We start from the raw sequence: 17,188 nt of genomic DNA, 5'->3' as shown, positions 1-17,188 counted from the left end.
AACACGTCCCCTAGCCCTTGGACATTCTTGCACCAGGCTCTGCTAAAAATGAATTATGATTCTGCCAGTTTCTGTGAAACTGACCGTTTCATTTCAATTATTCAGCTGGGACACAAGTGAAAAACCAAACATGGGGAAAAACAAACTCATGTATATTGTGAAATTCCACTTCAGTTACCTGAACTCTTTCTAAGAACCAAGGTAAGGAACGTATTTTGGTATTCCTAGTGTGTTTGCCATGAACTGATTAGAGCTGAGACATCATAGTTACAATGAGAGAACACTGTTTCCATCTCTGCCACTTTAATCACAATTCCATTTTGAGCACTGCTGTTCTCGATCAGCTGCCCCCCCTTATGGTTCCACAGACTGAGAGGGAGGAGGGTAATAATTGCATTCTTGTTGCAGGAGAGTTTGGAGAGGTGTACAAGGGGCGTTTGAAACTTCCAGGCAAGAGGGAAATCTACGTGGCCATCAAGACACTGAAGGCTGGGTACTCGGAGAAGCAGCGTCGGGACTTCTTGAGTGAGGCGAGCATCATGGGCCAGTTCGACCATCCCAACATCATTCGCCTGGAGGGCGTGGTCACCAAGAGTAGGCCGGTCATGATCATCACAGAGTTCATGGAGAATGGCGCTCTGGATTCTTTCCTCAGGGTAAGAGCAGCTCAGGGGCATGGATGTCGTGAGCACTGGTGGATGCTGGGGAACAATGGCTGGGGAGAAGTGTCCATGTCAGGATAACCCGCCATCCAGGAATTGCCCGATCAAATGTGGGCAGTGCTGGAGATGTTAGCTAGGTTAACAGATTTGTTGCTAAAAGGAAAGAACAAAGCAGAGCTTGAGGACCCCTCAGTAGGAGGATGGCATGGAGTAGGGCCTTGACAAGTGCTTGTTGGATGAATAAGAATGTATAGAGGAAGGCGGAGAATGGCCATCGGCATCTGTGTGAATCACAGAGATCACATAGACTCCAGTGGCCATCTCTGCCTTTTCCCCAGTGCAGCTGCTCTCCCAGCCAGCTCTCTTCATTTGCAGCTCAGAGATAAAACGGATTGCCCTTTCTTTGGGCCTGGGCCACCTGCCCTCTGAGGAGGCACTTGTGGGCAGGAAAGGGGAAGACTGTGTTGCAAGTGTCCACAAGTCTTTTCTGGGCTTGATGAAGAATTGTGACTCCCAACCAACCTGCAGCAGAGATGGGGATACCTCAAGGCCTGTGGCTGGGAGAACTGTAAAAGATCATTGTCAGAACATGTCCACTGGAGCCACAATGGAACCGCTGTCATTTCTATGGGCACCACAGAGCTACCCAGGGAAGGGGTGAATGAGAAGGGCCACGATGCTGATGTCTGGGGGGTGGAAGCTGACTGAGCATAGACTGGGGAGCAACGCCTGCCTGGGACCAAAGGCTCAGCTGGGGACTGCTGGGGATCCTGAGAGCAGAGGGTTCAGGGGGCAGCATCAAAGAGTGGGGCAGGGCCTTCTGAGTAAGGACTTCGGGGTAATACCAAGGAGCAGGCTACACACGTCACCAAAGCTACCAAACAGTAGCTGTGGCTGCAGATCAAAGGACCGTGTGTATAGCCAGTCATTGAAACATCATGGAGTGACTGCTCTGGTCACGCCCTGTGCTGGGGGCTGGGCCTACCGAGATGAAAGAGACATTGCTCTAATGCTGTGTAACAAATCACCCCAAGACTTTAGGGGCTTAGCACAACAACGATTTGTCTTCCTCATGAGTCTACAATTTGGGCAGGGCTCATTGGGGACATCTCTGCTCCACGTGTTGTCAGCTGGGGCAGCTCAAGGGCTGAGGCCTAGAATCATCTAAAGGCGTGTTTACTCATCTGTCTCATGATTGATGCTGGGTGCCAGCTGGCATCTCTCCACGTGGCCTGCTGGGGCTTCCTCACAGCAAGCTGGGTCCCAAGAACAAGCACCCCAAGAAGAGAAGTTGGAAGCTGTATCAGTTTTGTAACCTAGCCTGCAAAGTCACACAGCATTGTTCAACCAGAGTGACGGGCCCACCCAGATTCAAGCAGAGGACACAGGCCCCACATTTTGATGGGGGACAGCAATCTGATGTCTTCTTACACATAAGGGATGGGAAATCCTCTTATGTACATCTTAGAGAATGCAACATGCCACAGAGGTCCCTGCCCCCAAGGACCTTAGTACCCAAAGCTTCCAGCAATCATCTGCCAAGATTATGCTTTTTTGTTTCCCTGCATGGAGTACAGAGGTATCACATAAGGAAGAACTCTTCCTGGGGAAGCCAGGGAAGGCTTCAAAGAGGAGAGAGAATTTATCTGATGTTGGAGAATGAGGAATTTGCCAGACAGGCGGGGGAGCGGGCAGGTAGCTGATAGGACAATGGAACAATGTAGTCAAAGGCCAATGTAAGCAAGGCCTATTTGGTAATCTGACAGCAGCTGCGTGGTGGCTCCAAAGCTCAGAGGCAGAGCTTAGGGGCTGCAGTGTGGAGGGGTGGCTGGGGGACTTGTACAGAGGCTGCATTTGCACAAACTGAAGCTACCTTTGCAGGGTGAGCACACACTTTTTGCTTTGTCTGGGTCATTAGGCAGCAGTGCGTTCTTTTGATGGGGTGGAGGGACAATGATGTAGACTATGGGGCCCGCATACTTTGCCTGGTTCAGCCTCCTTGAACATATGGGTTATGCCTTGTATTTTGAAACCCCACTACCTAGCACAATGGGAACTTGGTAAATGCTAGTTGAATGAAAGACATGAATAACCATTCAGGAGTGGCAGGAGAAATGTCATCTTCAGTGTACATAGTCTCTTGTCCTTGTCGCCAGACCTCTCATATCAGAGCAGGATACGGACCCTGCTTTCCTGGGGGCATTCATTCGTGCTCATAGATCTCATGAAGACAGCCAAATAAAAGTAAATAGGAGACAATGTTAGAATAAAAAGTATTTTCTGGAACCAGCCTCCAGACCCTTTCAGGAGTCATTTATTTTCTACAAGTCTCCTTACTGTACTTGACAGAAGACTCACAACATGATCAGACTCTCTTCCTGGAACATGCAGGCAAGCAGAGATTCATTCTCAGGAGCCTGCGGAAAATCAAAACCCCACACCGTTGCTCTGCATGGGGCTGTTTCCATTCGGGGCCCAGGACACGGGGGCCTGTTGGACACCAGTATTTTTCATGATGATAAGACCCAGGCGGTGATAGAAAAGCCAGAGGCGAGAGAGGAGCCTGGGAAAACAGAAGAGAAAGGATGGCAAGAAAAGAGCGACCGGAGCAGGCGGTACCAGGAGGAGAGGGGAAATGAAGCGTTTCTGACTCCTCGCACGGCATGGAGGCAGGTAATCTATAAAATCTAATTTCAGCCTTACTACCAAACCCTGGAGCATAGCAACATTAATTGATGTATCTGCTGCTTGATAAAATCGAAAAGTAGGTCATCAGTTCAGTTCTGCAGGGTCCATCTTCTGGGAGGTGGTGTAATTTTAGGATCACCATTCAGAGAAGAAAGGAAAAGGGTTAGTCCTCAATCTGTGCAACTGTTTCCTTCCCTCCAACTGGTCCTTTCACACCAGACGTGGAGAGTTTGGAGAGTGGCCGCAGCTCCAGCGCTGGGTCAGTGTCTGAGAGGCTCTGGGCATCTGGGATCCTGTGAGCACAGCGGACATAGCTCCTCATAGTCCCCTTACTGCTCCTCTCTCATTACAGGACTTAGAATCCCTCACATTCCGGAGGGATTGGAAACACCATTATTCTTCAACCACACATTCAGTAGGTTCGTTATTATCCGTTTTTTAAAATGTCTATGCCATGGATTATGTAGCATCCCAATCCATAATTAAATATTTCCTTCTTGGCATTCAAATTCAGGGGACTTAATCTGGTGGCCCTTCTATAATCTTAGGAACAACCCCTGACGCCCTCATCAATGTTCCATGCCTTAGCCAAGAAAGTCGACGGACTCCATGAGGCCTCCGTGCCTAAAGTGTGGCCTTGTGGTTGCTGCTGGTTCATTCACAGATGGTCGTAACTGGAAGACTCTTGGAAGTCACTGAGCAGTGTCAAATGGAGACGTTTCTCATCAGGGAAGCTCATTCATGGGCTGAAGCTGGACGACAGCAACCAAGATGTCAGGAAGAGAGCACCAGATTGGAAGTCCTCAGACCAAGGGTCTGCTTTGGGCTCTGCTATGAGTCACCCTGTGGCCTTGAGCAAATCTGTTAACTCAATTTCCCAATCTATAAAGGCATTGAGCTGGATGATCTTGAAAGGTCTCTTTCGGTTAAAAAAAACCCCTATGATTCATTCTCTTCAAACAAATCAAATAAGGGTTTCATTTCCTGAAGTGGGTTTGTCAATGAAAGTTGAAATACCTAAATCCTTCCTGTCTAATAAAAGGGCCAGCAAGTGGCTTAGGTGAATTTTCAGAAAAGCAATTTCAGCAGAAAGCACTTCATGAAGGGAAGAAAGTTTAAGTCACTCCACCCCGGCCTGCCTGTATTTCTTGTCTATACTGTGTTTTTACCGTGTGCTCAGAGCCTCTCCCAAAGTCACTAAGAAATCTATTTTTTCTTTCTGTCTTGTTTGTGTGCTAATGTTCATATCTCTGGAAGTTCTTCTTGGAGAGTTATACCAATGAACTAGACATAAAACATTTGAACATATCAGAAGATCTTAATATGTTCATATCTTTAAGTTTTACCAAGACTATGAACTCACCAGGCATAACCCTGTTTTATCATGATATGTGATTCCCCTGCAGATCCTGAAGAAAATGTGTTGTCCATTGCAGAGTCAGCATATTCAATGGAAAAGGCACTGGACCGCAGTTAAAAGATTCAGATAAGAGTAGCATATCTGTGGTACACATGTCTCTACTTTCTATTTCTATGGCCATGGCAGACATCATTAATCAATCATGGCTCATTCCTGCAAAGCTTGTATACATAGCCTTCTTCTCCACACAGCATTTGAGGCAGCCATTACCAATTGATCAGAGATGGAATGTCAGTGGAGAAGCAATTTGCTGGTCTGGACTTAGATTCTTATAAGTCAAAACCACACGAGTGATTTCAGGCTGATCACATAAACTTTCTGGACTTCCTTTAGCTTCTCTATAAAAACAGTATGCTGTTGCCTGCCTTGCCTACTCCACCGGGCCAGTTTTAAGGATCAAAAGATATTCTATAAAGTATGACTTGCCTTTCAAAAGTCAAGTAATGGAAGAAATCAGTGTTTGTTGATTAATTGAGCCAACCTTCAGGTCTGCATCATTAGGTCCTGATCATCCATTGCTACATTGGAGTGGGGGCGCTATTACAGATGCCAACCTGTTGAGCTCAGAATGCATTGTGAACTAGGTTTTCCCAGGGTGATGATCCTAGGATGCCTCCCACACACACCCAGGAAGCTATGAGGAACCCACAGCTCTGGCCCCAGGTGTCCTCTGTCTTTCTCAGCAGGCATCTGAGGTACATGGGAGAGCTGATTTGTGAGACATATGGCCTTGCTGATAATACCAGCGATCGCTGCTGCGTCTTAGTATTCGTGGGGCACTGAGCTAAACCCTTTCACACGTATTATCTCATTTAACCTCACCAAAATCCTATGAAGAATGGACACTACATTCTTATTTTATGGATGTGGGAATCTCTGCTCTGGAGGTTAAATAACTTGCCCAACGGTGTGCGGCCAGTGAGCAGCAGAGCCTGGATCCAGCCTGGTCTATGGGGCTCCAAAGCCTTGACTTTTAACCACTTCTTGGCCTTTGTTGACTCCAGAAACTGAAAGGATGGCTGACCGAAATATTAAAACAAATCAGACAGTAAAGCAGCTCTATGAAGTCTTGAATGACTTACAGTAGAGGCATAGACACACAGCTGCCCACGCTTTCAGCACTGCTCATCTCAAAGTTGTTTAATCACCACCAGTGCCCCTCCAGCATCTATCTACAAGTGGGCTTCTGTAGGGAGATACTCCTTTTAACCACATTGTTGCCTACACTTACAAAGGGGAAATAAAATGAATGGAAAAAAACATGACCCTTGTTGCAGCTGAGATGCATTTTCTAATATACAGAAGTTGCATGATGACTTCCTGGGGAGGCAGATCCCCAGAAACCAACTTAGAGGAAATGAATGGTGCTGGGGAAAGCCTGGCTGACTTCTTGAGGAGGTGTTGATTGAAGTTAATTAGTGAGAAGGAAGATTCGAGTCACTCACGGAACATCCAGCTCTCGCAGATGGGCACTTTGTGCTGAAAACCCGTCAGTTTCCAAAAAGAAGCTCTGAACTTTCTTTTGGAGTTGGTTAGAAGAAAATATTGCGGGGAAAGGCTTCTGGGCAGGTTGGAGGTGGTTAAGGTTTGAGTGAGACACAGCCTGGAGTTTAGGGTGTGTCAATTCCAGTGTGTTTGGGGTCCTCCTCTGGCAGGGGCCTCAGGAAGGAGTGGAGGGAGTGTCAGTTTGCTCTACTCGTTCAATGAGCGGAGGGCATAACCGTGGAACACATACCCAGGCTTTCAATCTTGCATGAGGAATAGAGTCTTCAATAATTCATGCTATCATTGTTAAAATTTTCAATTGTTGGTGTTTTCTCTAATAAACAGGGTATTTTTATAACAGCTCTTTTATTTTTCCTTACTTATTTTTGCATAGAAAATGCTTTTGCCGGAGCACATGCATAAACGATGTGTCCGTACATATTTAAGTGAGATAATGCATGTGAGTGCATTGTGTACCATCTCACATACAGTAGGTGCTCAATAAATGAGAGCTCCTCACGCTATTTATGCTTTCTGCATTTCACGCGGGAACACTGGGGCAGAGCGAGTGACTGCCTTGCCCAGGGCCGGGGTTCAGCAGTAACTGGACTAAACTCAGGGTGTCCCGCCTCCTCTCGACTCTCCTTCAATCAGAGCGTTTCAATGCCTGGGCCATGCTCTACTTACAGAATACAACTCATGGCCCTTTGGTGAGCAGCTGGGGCTGGACTAGATGGGAAAAGGTGTTCTCCACAGCACGGCCCAGGGTCCACTGATCTAACCAGTGTGTGCAGAGCCAAGACCCAGGGGCTTTGGGGAGGCAGGAGGAAGGCACAGATTCATTCACTGAAGTCTGTCGTCTAAACGTGAGGAGGGCATCCCTGCAAGAAACTGTGATTGGAGAGAAGGCAGCACTTCAGGTCGGCATGAGGAGGAGCAGCTGCAGCTCCCATACACTAGGAGGGTCCACGTGCTGGACACTCGGTGTGCACTTCCCCTGACCTCTGATCCCTATGAGGTGGGTGTGGTTATCCCCATGTCAAGGCTGACAGCCCTGGTAGCACTCAAGGAGACACCTTATACGTTTATTTCTGGAAACAGGAAGTGATATACCGGTCATTCACTCAGCGTGTGTTTATTGAGCTTTTTCTACCTACATTAAAGTTTTCAGCACTGGGAATACTGTGGTGACCACAGGAGAGAGAGTTCTTGTCTCAGAGAGCTTGGAGTTAAGCTGCAGAGACAGACAGATATGCAGACACTCACATATATGTGTGCATGCACACACACACGTGCAACTAAAACTTGTGATATGTGCTGAGAAGAAAAATAAGAGCGTGCACTGAAAGATAGTAGTAAGAAAGTGCTAATTATAGTTGGGAGAGGGCACTGGGTACAGAGACATCATTTCTGAGCACACGACATTTAAGTAGAGGGTCAGGTAGGTATGGATTGTGGGGAAAAAGCAGAGGGAATGGCATGTGTAAGGGCCCTAAGGCAAGAAGAGCTTGGCTTGGGAAAGGATTGAAAGGTCGCCGGTCACTGTGGCTTTAGCACAGGAGTGAGGGATAAAGTGGCATAAGATGAGGCAGTAGTTGATCCCATGGGGTGTCGTGGGCCATGCTAAGGTGTTTGGAGCTTTCCCTTAATGCGATGGGAGGCTGTTAGAGAGCTTTAGCCAGGGAGTGACGTGACCTGATTTATGTCTTACAAAGATGGCTCTAGCTCCCATGTAGGGAATGGATTGGGGGGGGGGGGCAGCAGTTACAGGTGATGGATGACAATGACTTGGTTAGAATGATGGCAGTGGAGACAGAGACGAGTGGATGGGTTTGAGATGTAATTTGGAGATGAAATCGACAGGGCTTGGCAAGGAGAAGAGAGCAAGGAGAGGGGTAAGGATGGAAGTCGGGGAGGGAGGAGGCAGTGAATGGCTTGGCCTGGCACTGACAGAGGCCCTGACAGAGGCCCAGCAGTGGGCCGTGGCACCTCGTCTTCTATTTAACCACTGAAGCCCATCTTGATCTTGATGCCCTTTGTGTCTTATCACAGCAAAATGATGGACAGTTCACAGTGATCCAGCTGGTAGGGATGCTCAGGGGCATCGCTGCGGGCATGAAATACCTGGCCGAGATGAACTATGTACACCGGGACCTGGCTGCTAGGAACATTCTGGTCAATAGTAACCTGGTGTGCAAGGTGTCCGACTTTGGCCTTTCCCGCTATCTCCAGGATGACACCTCAGATCCCACCTACACCAGCTCCTTGGTAAGTCCTTCTTGGTGTTCTCACGTGAAAGTGTGGCATGAATAAAGGTGGCTGCACATGGCTGGGGACCCATAGCAGGGCAGACTGGGAGGGCCTGGGACCTGAACTCATCTCTCCACTGGGGGATTCAGGTGCTAGGTGGACCATCCATCCAAGAGAAACAATAATAGCTGGTTGTCCGGACAAGAATTTGGGCACAGGCTCTGAGGAAGGGTCGGTGTCTACTCTGAAGCCATGGTGTTCTTTGGTCAATGGGAAGAGGACATTTTGGAACAGATGATTTGGAGGAATCCAAACAGTTGGACATGGCATCAAAGACATCTGTCAGCAGGGAGCAGGCTCTGGTTGGGTTGGGCACTGTGCTGCCAGGTAGACTCTTGATCCCCTTCTCTTCTCCCTCTCCATTGCTTCCAGATAGCCTTAAGTACCATCTACATGATGAATACTCTTAAATTTGTATTTCTGCTCAGCCTCCCCCTCCACAGCCCAAGCAGCTCTAATCATCTGTGTCCAACTGCCTAGTTCACACAATGCCATTTAGAACTTCCACAGGTCCAAAACAGAGCTCTTGACTTACTCTCCAGTTTCCCCTTGCCAGTTTCTCCATCTCAGTAGTTGCACCACTCAACCAATGACCGACACCTGGGAATCAGCCTTGATATCTCTCTGTGCTTCACCATCCCTGTGCAATCCCTCAGCCACTCCTATAGGTTCCTATAAAACCTCCTCCTTCTTTCCATCTCTAGTGCCCCACCCTCTTCCAAAGCATCACTCTTTTTCGCCTGGGCTGCTACAGCAGCTCCCTAACTAGCCTCAGGGTTTCCTTTTGTCTTCCTACGTCCATTCCCAGCAGCATCCAAAGTGATTGATTTCCTACCCACCTATATTCTTTAAACTTGCAAAAGTAGTACATGATTATTATAAAAATCAAAACAATACAGAGAGGAGAAAAAGAATAACTAAGAAACTGCAATTCCTTTGAAGAAGGAGTGGGTAAACTTTTGCTAAAGGGCCATATACTAAGTATTTTAGGCTTTGCTGGCCCAGAGGCAAAATAAAGGATATTATGTAGTTAATTATATAACCATTTAAAATGTAACCCTTTAAAAAGACACAAACACCATTCTTAGCTCACGGGCTGTAAGAAACCAGATGACCAGCCAGATTCGGGGCTGTTTACCAACCCCTGTCCTGAAGCACTAATTTCAGTTAAATGTGTCTCCTTTCATATTTTTCTCTCTGTTCAAAAATTTGAACTTTTTATTTTATAAAAATGGGATCATACTATGCCTGTTACTCTGTGTCCTGTGTGTCTCTTGGGCTTTCTTACTGTCGGGTTGTCCTGCTGTGCCAAAAGTTTGTAAACTTGCACGCTCCACCAGGAATGTACGGTGCATCTTCCAACATCCTCACCAGCACTGGAAGTGATCAATCTTTACAAATTTGCTAATCCAAAGATGAAAAATGAGACCTCATTTTGTTTTCATTTACACTTTCAACTGGCTGCTAGAGATATTACTGTCTTTTTACACAGTTACTGGGATTCACGTTTCCTCTTCTGTTAATTGTCTATACGTGTTTTTACCTATTTTTCTACTGAGTTGTTTGCTGGTTTCTTAGAAATTTACAGAAAGTTTTTTTATATTAGTGATGTTAACCCTTTGTCTGCCAAATATGATACAATTAGTTCCCTCTCTCCCTTTTTTTGTCCAAAAAGTACAATTCTTTTTTGTATTCAAAAGAATACAACTGATCTTTTGATATTGTTTATGATATCCTTTGGCTTGCAAAAGTGGTTAATATTCATTTAGTCAAAAATATCTACCTTTTTCTCTATGTCTTCCTGGCTTTTCTGGTTTGTTTTAAAGGTTCTCTTCACTCCAAGTTTATAAAATGCTTTTTTTCCCATACTATTTTATTCAGGCTTTTGTTCTATATTTAATTATTTAGCACAGCTGAACTTTATTTATTTTTCTCAAGATTTTATTTTGAAAAATTTCAAGCATACAAAGAACTTGATAGAATTTTAAGATAAAATAATTTAATAAAAATTGAATAAAATAAGATAATTTAAGATAAAATTTGCATAAAAGGAAAGGCATGAGTCTTAAGTGTACATTTACAGTTTTAACAAATGCATACAACTGTGTAACCCAAACTCCTATGCAGATATAGAACACTGTCATCACACAGGAAGTTCCTGCATGTCCCTTCCCAGTCAGTTCTCACCCCCACCCCACCCCAGAGGTAACCACTGTTCTGATTTCTTTTTCCACCATAGGTTTGTTTTGCCTGTTATAGAACCTCACATGAGTGGAATCATACAGCGTGTGCTCTATGCATCTGGCTGCTCTCACTTAGCATCCTGTTTGTGAGATTCATTCATGTTGTGCGTGCTGCAGTAATTTGCTCCTATTTATTGTAGTGTTCTATAGTTTATTTACCTGTTTTCTTGTTGATAGGTCCCAGGGCTGTTCTCAAATTTGCTTTTATTTTTTTAATGGAGGTCATATTGGCTTATAACATTGTGTAAATTTAAGATGTACGTTATTTCAGTTTCTGTATAGACTGCACTGAATTTGCTTTTGAATATGTATTAGGACGTATATTCTTACCCTGTTTCATCCAGGTGAAGACATAATTATGGAACACCACTTATTAAATATATTATCCATTTTTTATTGAATCACATGTCATTGTTGTCATATATTAAGTTCTTTATATGAACTATGTTTTGATTTTCAGTTCTGCTCCATTGATCTATTTATTTATTCTTGTGCCCAACCATATTGTTTTGATTATAATAACTTTGGGGAAAGTTTTACTATCTGTATTGTTCTGATTATAATAATTTTGGCAAAAGTTTTACTGTTTGGGTAAAGTAAGTTATCTTTCATTCTTCTTAAAAAAAATTTCTTGACTATTCTCAGATATCTTTTCTTTTAAGTGCAATTTAAAATCAGTTTATCAGCTTCCAAAACATGCACATACAGAATTTGGATTTTGAGTGGAATCTATTCCCACCTTTGGAAGGACTCACATTTTAATGACCCTGGAGTCACCTAAATAATGATGTGAGCAAAATATACAATTTGTATATGCCTTAGATAAAATATTCCCTAATTATTTTTCTGTACACATTATTTAGATCATTTGTTGTGATTTTGTGTTTCTTCTAAATGATAATGCTTATAAACTCCTAGACCTAACAGCTTTCAGGATCTTTCACAGTCATATGTTTACCTGCCTCACCATATGTATCATATTATTCCTCCACATTTTGCCTTTTATTCAAAATAGAGAAAATTATAATGTTTTCTGATTAAATAATTTGTTTCAAAAATTACAATTGATTCACCTGAAAAATATTTATTGGGCATCTACTGTGTGCCAATATTGGATCACAAGCTAGGGACACAATCATGATCAAAAAGAGACATCATTTCTGTTCTCACATCGCTCACGATTTAATGAGGAAAGAGGACATTAATCAGACATGTACACAAATAAGTGCATAATTACCAGTTGAGAGAAGAGCTGCTGTGTTCCGCAAGAGCATGAATGGAAAAATAAATAACAAATAGTCTGGCTTTATCTGGGAGAGTTAAGGATGGCTTCCAGAGGAGGAGATGGTGCTTTAGTAGAGATTTGAAGAATAAGTCACCCAAATGAATGGGGCAGATTAGAGCACAGAGAGAGAAGCAGTGTGTACAAAGGCCCTGTGGCAAGAGGGAAAATGGAATATTAGAGGAGTTGAGAGAGGACCCTTGTGCTGGGAATTTGGAGAAAGAGGGGGAAAGTGGCCAAGGAAGTCAGCAGCAGTTACATCACACAGGGCCTCCCAGAGCCTTGTGGTGGAATTTATGGCCTCAGAGCAATGGGAAGTCATTCAAGGGCAGTGTATGTGTGTACGTGTGTGTATGTGTGCATGCAGATAGATTTGTGCATGCATGGGTGAATTTGCATTTTAGAAAAATAACCTCGCTTTCCTCTTGCTTTTCCCTTCCAATCTCTGCTCTTCCCTTCTTTAAAAACAAAGCAAAACAAAATAATTTATTGGCATTCTTCCTTTTTTTCTTTCACCAGAAAGCCATTTGGCAGGCCCAATCAAAGTAGGCATCCTGAGTGAGGGAGGAAAGCCCTAGCAGGGATCGAGACCCTTGTGTGAGGGGGCTGGCAGTCCAGCAAGAGTGGGAAATTAGCTATATACAGGGAGATTGAGAAATACATTGGAGATAATGGGAGCTGTTGAAAAAGAAGGTACAAATATGGAAAGCATGTATGCTAAAATGAATTATATGGTGTTGAAATGGAATTGGAGGTATTGGTATGAACTTGTGGTTTTCAATATATAGAAATAGAGAGATACATATAGGCTGAGAGAGCCTCAAATCAACGACACCCGTATAGCAAAGAGTATACCTGGCACTCAGATCTTGGATTCTATATTCTCTTCTACACTGAAAGCAACCAGGACTCAGAGTAATGACCCCTTCCAGGGCCTGGGTAGGGAAAGTATGAGATGAACCCGGTACATCTTTTTGTGCCAAAAAGTAGGAAAGTACTCAAAGAATGATGGAGACATGTCAGAAGAATACGACACCTAGCTTGAATGGCCTCCCAATGTCCAAAATACTGGACAATTTGAGCCTCAAAATATATAATGGTAGTGACAGTTTATGACCTACTGAATAAGATGGGAACGATTGAGTCCACACTGATGTGAATATAAATGAATAAATAAATAGAGAAAAGAGAAAGCTTTTGCTGATAGTGGAAAGAATGATATTATTAGAAAATGACTATTTGGCAACCATCAAATTAATAATTAATTCAGATAAGAAACATCAATGGATGCTAAAACTTGAGGTGAAATTGGGGAAAGAAATAGGATTTTACATAGCCTTAAAGCACCTCCCCACAAAATATTTATTACAAAGCGGAAGAATGTAAGTTTACAGAGAAGTTTGGCAAACACCATCTGAGTCAAGTGATGAAAGTTCACACCACCATCAACAGGACAAGTAGACGTCGTGTGACGCTCAATAGGATGCAATGAAAAGAACATAAGCATTGGAGATATTCTGTTCAAAATGTATAAGCTAGCTCTCATTATGAGGAAACATTAGACTAACTAAAATTAAGGTCCATTCTATTCAGCGCCCGGCCTACGGTCTTCAAAAGTTTCAAGGACATGAAGGTCAAGGAGATTAAGCAGCTGTTCCAGATTGAAGGGGGTTCGAGAGGCAGGCATGTTTCTGGGCCAGTTGTTAAGAGTTGGAATGAGGGGTCTGGATGAGGAGTGTACAGGCATTCTTTGCAGTGTCCTTGCAACTTTTCTAGAGAGTTGAAACTGTGTCAAAATAAAATATTTTTAAAAAACATTTACCCTGGCTGCGGTGTGGAGTTTGGGTGGGAGAGATGACAATAGAAGCGAGATGTGTCCAGAGGCTATGGGGCAGTGGGAGTGAAGGGAGCCCGGAGGGACCAGGGAGCACCATGGAAAGGACTTGCTCGTGGATGATGCTTAAGGATGAAGGAGACAGAGGTCCAAGGGTGACACCCGATATCAGACCTATGCCTCTGAATGGATGATGGTGCCATTCTCTGAGAGTGAGGATGCTGGAAAGGTACTGGTTGGAGCAGTAGAAGAGTTGGGAGTGGATTGTGGGTTTAGTTTAAAACAGTGTTTCTCAAATTTGAATGAGTACCAGATTCACCTGGAGAGCTAATAAGGAGCACGAAGCACAGACTCACTGAAGTAGAATAGAGCCCAGGCCTTTGCATTGTGACCACGATTTCCCAACCAATTCTGACACCTATGGAATTTTGAAAGATGTTTGTTTAGAACCTTTTGCTTTTTATGTGCCGGTAGGATATCTAAGTAGAGCTGCTGAATAGGCAGCTGGATACATGGGTTTGGAGCATGGAGGAGAAGTCCAAATGAAGGTGTATATTTAGGAGTCATCAGCGTAAAGACAGGAATCAAAACAGTGAGTGTAAACGTACTTGACTTGGGAGAGGGTAGAGTGGGCAGAGGGCCTCATTCTGACCATGAAGGAGCCCAACATTTTCCAATACAGATGTATATAAAGTAGGAGGCATGGAAGTCCAATTGTGCCTTTCCTCCAGAGAGGCAATTACTAAGAATTTGCTGTAAATCCTACTCCCTCACTTTGCAGACCAGGGATCCATGGCCCAGAGTGGTCAAATGAGTCACTCTCAGTCACATAGCATGTTAGTGTGGCTTGGCCCTTCAGTCTAGGTCTCCAGACTCCAAGTCCAGTGACAGGACACCATGGCTCCCTCTCTGGCCCCACAGCATGCTGGACCCCTGCCCCAACTTTGGTCATCCGTGATGTCCCAGAGAGCCTGCTTCTCTGTCTTTATTTTTTCCCCTTTTGCTTCCAAAGGCCCAGCAAAGGACTATCTTTAGATCCCAGTCAGCTGTCATCTTTGCCAACTGCCTATGCTAGCCTTTGGGCCTTTGGGTCACAGAGGCCAGGGGATATTGAATCTCTCCTCACCACACCTTCATGCAGAGGTAGGCAGGCTGTTAACTTTATCTATTGACTTTTCAGGTCTACTTCTTTACATTTTTTTTTCATGGTTACTCTAGAATTTATATATATAAATATATTTTTAAAAATTTCAATACCCTTATGGTTAATATTGTACCACCTTACATAAAATGTAGAAACAACAAAATCAAAACGTATAGGTCCCTTTACCATCCCACCCCTGCTGCCCTTTACATTATAATTGTCATATGTGTTATGTCTACATACATTAAAAGTCCCACAAGACAATCTTACAATTTTTCTTTTAAGCAGTCATATGTAATATGTAAGAGGAAAATGTTTTGTATTTACTCAAAATAGTTACCATCTCTCTTGCTCTTCATTCATTCCTGAAGATCCAAGTTGCGCTTTGGTATCATTCCTTCAGTCTGAAGAACTTCCTTGGCATTTCTTGTAATGCAGTTCTGTGAACAATAAATTATCTTAATTTTCCTTTATCAGAGAAATGTCTATATGTTGCATTCGTTCCTGAAAGATATTTTTGCTGGATATACAATTCCAGGTTTATAGGTTATTTTTTCTTTCTTTCAGCACTTTAAAGATGTTGTTTCTGGTTGCCATGGTTTCTTATGAGAAGTCCTCAGTTATTTGAATCATTGTTCCAGTATATATATATACTGTATGATTTTTTCTCTGACAGCTTTCAAGTTCTCATTATCTTTGGTTTTTGGCATGCTTATGATGTGTCTGGAAGTGCTTTTTGCTCCCAATTTATCCTGTTGGAGACTTTCTAAGCTTCTTAAATCTGTAAATTTGTATCTTTCACTATTATTTGGGAAGTTTTCAGCCACAATTCTTCAAATGTTATTTCCTGTCCCTTTTTCTCCTACAACTACAGTTACCTGTATATAGAACTTTTGGAATCGTTCTACAGGTTCTTGAGGCTCTATTCATTATTTTCCCCAATTTTTTCTCTGTCTTCCTCAGATCTATCTTTAAGTTCATTGATTCTTTCATTTTCCATCTGCATTCTGCTAAAACAAAAGAAGCCCTGTAGTGATTTTTTTTTCTGATATTGTATTTTTTAGCTCTACGATTTCTTATTAATTTTTTTTATACTTTCTAATTCTCAACTGAAATGTCTTATCTTTTTATTCATTATAAGCATATTTTTCTTTACCTTATTGAGCATAGCTATAATAGCTGCTTTAAAGTCTGGGTCATCCTGGGGTTGGCATCTTTTTTTCCCATGAAGATGGGTCACATTTCTCTGGCTCTGTGTATTTCTAGTAGTTTTGGATTATATACATTGTGACTGTTAGGAGTAGAGACTCTGAATTCTGTTACATTGATCCAAAGAGTGTTGATGTTTTTGATTTAGCAGGAAAGTAACGTGTTGTACTCAACCTGCAAACTCTGTCATGTCTGCAGGGGGCGACAGTTCAGATTTCAGTTCCTGTGGTTTTCGGTCTGTCTCATTCATGTGTGGTTCAGGGGTCAGCCAGAGAATTGGGAAAACCTAGAAGATAGGATTCTCTTTCCCTGGCTCTCTCATTTCCAGAGATTCTCCCCAACTCTGAAGCAGCCCTGATTATTCTGGACTCCTTCCCTTCATTCATGCAGCCAGAAAGAAGGTGGATTTTTCAATTGGAGTTTTAGCCACGAGCGCTGACTGCCCTCAAGGCAAAACTGCACAAGGTAAAGTTTATTTTCATGCTGTTCAGTCTCTGGAATCTTCAGGTTGTTTTTCCTTTCTTTTCTTTTCTCTTCTTTTCTTTTCTTTCCTCTTCTCTTGTATTTGTTGTTATTTGCTGGAGGAGCCATTCATTAGCAGCATGCTCCTCCCACCAGACGCGGAACCCTCAGCCTCTCACCCTTGATCAGCGGTTCCATAAACCAGTCCTTACCACGCTCTACTCCGTCCTCATTCTGCTAGTCCAGGCAGTTCTTTCAAGATCTTTTTAACATCATCATCTTCCGATACATCTTGTTTTACTGTTAGTGAAGACCTCATTAAGAGCTATTAAAGTTCTCTAGGTTTTCCTGCTAGACCCTCAGCCTTCGTCTCTCATTCTGTCTTAATTCTCCACCATACTTTTCTGCAGGTCTTCTTTCTGCATTTTAAATTGCTATTTCTAGCCCCG

The 17,188-nt window shown here is 43.4% G+C and overlaps 1 protein-coding gene across 1 annotated transcript in view; it reads left to right on the top strand.

Annotated features, from left to right (window-relative positions):
- EPHB1 (EPH receptor B1) overlaps nucleotides 1-17,188 on the top strand; it is a 429,979-nt gene that overhangs the window by 373,692 nt on the left and 39,099 nt on the right. Inside the window, exons 11-12 of the mRNA XM_004419346.3 lie at nucleotides 409-656; nucleotides 8,308-8,523. Of these exons, the coding sequence (XP_004419403.1) occupies nucleotides 409-656; nucleotides 8,308-8,523 (464 nt within the window). The remainder of the gene's footprint in view (nucleotides 1-408; nucleotides 657-8,307; nucleotides 8,524-17,188) is intronic.

Source organism: Ceratotherium simum, chromosome 5, assembly GCF_057802395.1.
Source record: "Ceratotherium simum simum isolate JZ-2026a chromosome 5, ASM5780239v1, whole genome shotgun sequence".
Lineage (NCBI taxonomy): Eukaryota > Metazoa > Chordata > Mammalia > Perissodactyla > Rhinocerotidae > Ceratotherium > Ceratotherium simum.
The sequence above is the reverse complement of the archived record's forward strand: the minus strand, read 5'-3'. Positions and strand labels throughout refer to the sequence as shown.